This window comes from Coffea eugenioides, chromosome 9 (assembly GCF_003713205.1).
Source record: "Coffea eugenioides isolate CCC68of chromosome 9, Ceug_1.0, whole genome shotgun sequence".
Taxonomy (NCBI): Eukaryota; Viridiplantae; Streptophyta; class Magnoliopsida; order Gentianales; family Rubiaceae; genus Coffea; species Coffea eugenioides.
In genome coordinates this window covers 4,820,754-4,825,991 of record NC_040043.1, presented here as the reverse complement: position 1 = coordinate 4,825,991, position 5,238 = coordinate 4,820,754, and the positions used below count along the sequence as shown (strand labels likewise).

Genomic DNA, 5,238 nt, shown 5'->3' with positions numbered 1-5,238 from the left:
CTGATATATATATATATATATATAATACTCTCTCTACTCCCTCTACTAAGAGTCCTCAAGAAAGATCATTCGTACCTGCTCTATCCTCATAAGTCCTCCAGCTAGATCACGGAGTCAAGCATATATGCCTCCATTAATTAGGGACGGACCCAGTTGACGGCAACTTGGAAATGATGGTCCGTCAGATGCATGGAAACAGCAACATCGAACACTTTAAATATCTATTGACTCTTTCAGACATGCATAAAATAGGCTTTTTCTTTTTTTAATTTCTTTTGAGCACAACAATATGTGGACTAATTATTCCAGTCAATGCAAATTCAGGAAAAGGAAAATGTAAAAACTGTGTATGTTTTTGAATTATTATTATTATTTTTTTTTTTTTATAAGTGGAAGGTTTTGAATCAAGAACTCCTACTTACGACCCATGTTTTTGAGTTATATATTCAACGAATAGTTTCTACCAAACATGGCTTCAGCATTAATTTACACAGTTTTTCCAAGAAACATGAGGAATAATTCAATTATACTGGATGTCTTAAAATTGAGATATACCCTATTTGATAATCCAATTCAATACTTAAATTTAATGGATTAAGATTTTAACATATTTAGATGCATTTGATAACAAAAAATAGAACATCTAAATTAGTTAAGTGGCACTGAATTTTTTTAGATAAAACTTGTTTCAAAAACTAAGCGATAAACTATTCACTCATCACTTAATTGGGTTTGTTTGGATTGAGCATTATTTACCCAGTTTTATTTGCTTACATCATCATTACAATTTCCAATACACCTTTTTATCTTCCCAATTACCTTTTTATCTCACATACATCACATCATAAATAGTGCTACAGTAAAAATATCTCAAATAATCCCAAATAACTTACAATCCAAAGTGATATAGACTTATGTATCAAAGTTACTATTTAACAGTTCAATAATTTATTGAATTCTAATTTTAGATTTCAAATTTCAGTTTTCATATTTTAATTTTATCAAACGTGAGGTGCTCCAATTGGAATAAGCAGATCTCTAGACAGAACTAAATACAAATAATATGCGGACCACAAAAGTCACGAATAATTGTAGGGACACACAGACAGGGAATTTTCTTAGCTTTCTAAAGTCTAGTGCTGTTTCCTTCAACATTCAAAGGACATAGTACTATTTATGGCCCTTACTTGATATAAATATTTGTCTTGCTCATGCACAATTTTCTACCATATATCCTTATTCAAGGCATGACATGCTTTCTACTGTCTTCGTGAACAGCTCATCTATCTGGGACGAAAATTTAATCAATTAGAATGAAGAAATTCTATCATTTTGTCCTATTAATTGAGAAGAAAGAGAAAAGTAAAAAAAAAAAAAAAAAAAGAAGAAGAAGTTAATGTAGTAGTCATATATTGCTTGTTTCTAAAAAATAATTTCTCAAATTGGAGTGACAAATATTCCACCTTTAACTCTTGTCATTATAGTCCTTGCTGCAACTCACGTCATTAGAGTTTGCCAGGCTGTTTGTTCATGTATGATCTTACAAAATTCTTAGCCCTAACCTTATTGAAACACTCTTTCTCTTCCACTCAAAAAGTTAATACATTTGGTTTAAGATCTTACAAAATCCTTAGCCTTAACCCATTGAAAGCTCTTACAACCTATTGAGAGATCCTCTTTTACTTTGACTCAATAATTTAGTACACAGCATGCTTCTTTTTTTTTGTTTTTTTTTTTTAAATTTGGGATGGGATTTAAGAAGTAAGGAGGGACTGAAGCATTTAAAATACACAGCACGCATTAATTTGGCTTAATAGAATAAAACCAATCACTTTTAGTACTTCGTTTTTAACAAAAATTAAATCATAGAACGAACGGCTTCACGATACCATAAACCAAATGACTCAATAAAAGAGAATTAGTATCATTTTCACTATTTGCTTTTTCAACAAAATTACTATCATAAATTATCTGCTTTATACGGACTATTATTCGTGAACCTCACAAGCAAGACAAATAAACTGACTGAAAATTTTGGTCATAGATCGCGTGCCAAAACATTCACCCGAGTAGACACGTACCTGTCAGTCAGCTGGTGCGCCCTCAAAAGCAAATTAGCATTAAACTTTTCATAGTGTGCCGAATAATTAGATATGTCGTGGATCTGGTACTACTCTTGGAAACTTTTTGCCATTGTTGAATATAAATCCAACCGAGCTGAAATCCCGGGTATTAAAAACTCACGTTCTATTCATCTTCATCGAGTAAGTCAAAAAGATTTGCTGATCTTTCTTCTGTTCCGACGCTGTTGATGGTGATGGTGACGGTCGTCGTCTGCTGTTCCGTAAGGGAATACCTTTGATCAACGCTGTTGTCCTATGCACAGACTTGGACTCGACTTTGAACTTTAAGGCGACTGACTAAGTAATTTCTACGTTCTACCCTCACCAAGTCACCAACCAAATATGAATATCTGCTTTCGTCAAATACTGTGGTAAAGGAAGGAACAACAGATTTTCAAACCCTTGTATTGTTCACAGCATGATGAACATATCATTGGCACAGGAGAAAGCCGCAGAAATGTGGAATTTTCATTTGTTTAGAGTGCAAGCCCATCTATTTCGGATGCCAAATTTCAGATGATTTCTTTTCAAGATCGTTAATCTGTCTTTCGAACAGAAAACGTTAATCGATTATTTTGATCTTGCTTTCGCCCATGGAATTTGCGTATCACTCAAAGTTTTACGCTCTTGATATGTTAGTTGTTGCGCAGGAAATTGGGCACATATTCATTCTTACATGTACGCCGGAATCAATTCTTGTTGCTAACAGGTACTTCATATATTAGTTGTTACACTTCATATATATATTATATAAGAATATTTCTCTTGCAAAGTTTGCCTTTTCCATCCAAAGCATTCCTAGTGGATTTTACAATTCCCCCCCCCCCTTCCTCTCTCTCTCTCTACATATATATATATATATATATAAGTAGAAAGTTTTGAATCCAAATCTCCTACTTATAATCCCTCTTCCCTTATTCTATACAAATATATTCTAAGACATTTCTCTGTAAGGTTTTGTTCGTTACATGGTATATTATGGACCTTATGGTAGAAGAGCAATTTGTATACTATGTTTTCAAGATCAAGAATCCATAGTCATAGATAAAACATACATCTCTATTTTGATATATATATATATATATATATATACATGTATAAAGAGAGAAAGAATGGTATGGTGTTAATTTTTATTTTCCTTTACCCTCACAACAAATTACAAAATGGTACTACCTTGTCCAAGCAGAAAAAGAGATTACAATCACGTACAAGCCTAATAAAACCTCCAATGGCTCCCAATAATTTGCATCTTTTATTTCTTATAATTTTTTCCTCTTTATTTTGTACACACATGAGGTGTGACTTTTTGACTCGTAATTCGCCTATTCAAATGATTTGTCTGACGAACAAATTCCTATTTTCTGGATGAAATATTACTCTACAGAGAGTAGAAATTGCAGAAGATTGTGGCATGCTCTTAACTACTGGATCTATTCAAGCATTTCTCAGTTTCTGGAAGCAAAATTAATCGGTTCAACTGATTATTGGATGCATTTATGCAATTATTTAGTATTGCTTACTAAAACTTAAAAAAGGAATTTCCCTTTCCCTATTACTAATTCAAAAAGCCTTCAGAAACTGGTCAGTCGGACATAACAATCAAAATTATTTCCTTTTTTTTTTGGGTAGAAGGAGAGAACTAAAGGGTTTGGTATTTCGGGACTTGGGTTCGTACCCCTCTCTATTCAACCAATGTTTATTCTTACATTCAAAAGCAAATACAATAAAATTAAAAGACCATGAAAATCATCAATTGTTTTATGGGTTGAACTTTTTGGGGGAGCAAACCAAAAAAAAAAAAAGAAAAAGAAAAATCTCAAGAGAAACGTATAGATTGGCTTGGTAAGGCTCTTCTTTGTGACCTTGAGTACCAAGAGGTGTCCCCTTGAAAATGGATCAAATGCTAGTTTTAGTGGTAGCAATTATGCTAATGTATCCGGCCAAGATAGTGATTACAATGACAAAATCAGCGACTGCAGTGGTGACAAAAAAGAACCAAGAGTTTTGGACACGTCCAGCAACTTAGAGACTGGAAAAGAGATGGCTATGACTTGTGAGAATTCAGAAGCTGATGTGGTGGTTCCTAGAGGTCAACGGGGCATCACATGTTCCATTTGTAGTGGAAAGCATGGCGGAGGAACGCTGCTGGACAACATGGAAGTGGCAGCACTAAAAAGGAAGGGTAAGAGATTGGAGGATTGAAAAGACCAGCATTGAAGAAATTTGAGGCAGAAAGGTCACCCCTGGTAGAGGGCTGCCCTTATTGCGTCAGAGGATCCGAAGCCTGGTTTTATCCACACCACCATCAATAATATGTGGTAGAGTTTTTAGCCTTTTGGCTGAGTTTGTCAGGAACATAAACTGTTTTTCTTGACAACTAATAAGTTCTTTTCCCGTACCTGAGTTTGCAAGTGATTTACTTAGTCAAATGGAATTAATGGCAAGAATTTTTTCTCGTGGGTGTTTGCTTAGTTGTCTATGTTACCATGCCTTATATCAGCTGTATTTATATTGTAATTCATATTGTTCCATAATTCATGTTGTTTACAGGACAAGAAAAGGAGACAACATATGCACCGTTTGTGGAGAGGAAGTAGAAACAATGGAACGCATGTTCTTCCAATGTCCAATTGCCCAAATGGTCTGGAAGATAGCACCAGTAAGATGGGAAGGACTAAGGGATCTCCAAACTAACATGTGGCGATGGTGGGAGGCTGTAGTTCAGACAAGAACGAAGGAACAAGGCATGGAACAAATCAACCTGACAACAAACATCTTATGGTTGATATGGAAAGCAAGAAACAAGTTAGTGTTTGAATAGCAAAAGGAGAAGCAAGAGACATTGTTATGAAGGCACAACAAGAATGGATTGAATTTGAAGAGGCAACATGACAGGAAACAATGGAGAAACAAGGAGGAGCAGCTCCAAACCAGATGGAACAGAGAAATGTACCATCACAAGAGAGAATCATCAGAATCCATATGGATGCAGCTATAAATGCAGGGATGATCAGAGCAGGGAAAGGAATAATTGCAAGGCATTGGACAGGAAAGATCGTGAGAGCAAAGGGATTAGTATAAAGGAAGAAAAGAGATGCTCTAATGGAAGAAATGT

General features: G+C 34.8%; 1 protein-coding gene across 1 annotated transcript; it reads left to right on the top strand.

Annotated features, from left to right (window-relative positions):
- The first annotated feature begins 2,393 nt into the window (after positions 1–2,393).
- Positions 2,394–4,576, top strand: LOC113783593. Its single transcript, XM_027329779.1, has 2 exons — positions 2,394–2,832; positions 4,094–4,576. Exons 1-2 carry the CDS (start codon positions 2,717–2,719, stop codon positions 4,323–4,325), a joined length of 348 nt encoding a protein of 115 aa, XP_027185580.1. The 5' UTR covers positions 2,394–2,716; the 3' UTR covers positions 4,326–4,576.
- The last annotated feature ends 662 nt before the right edge of the window (positions 4,577–5,238 follow it).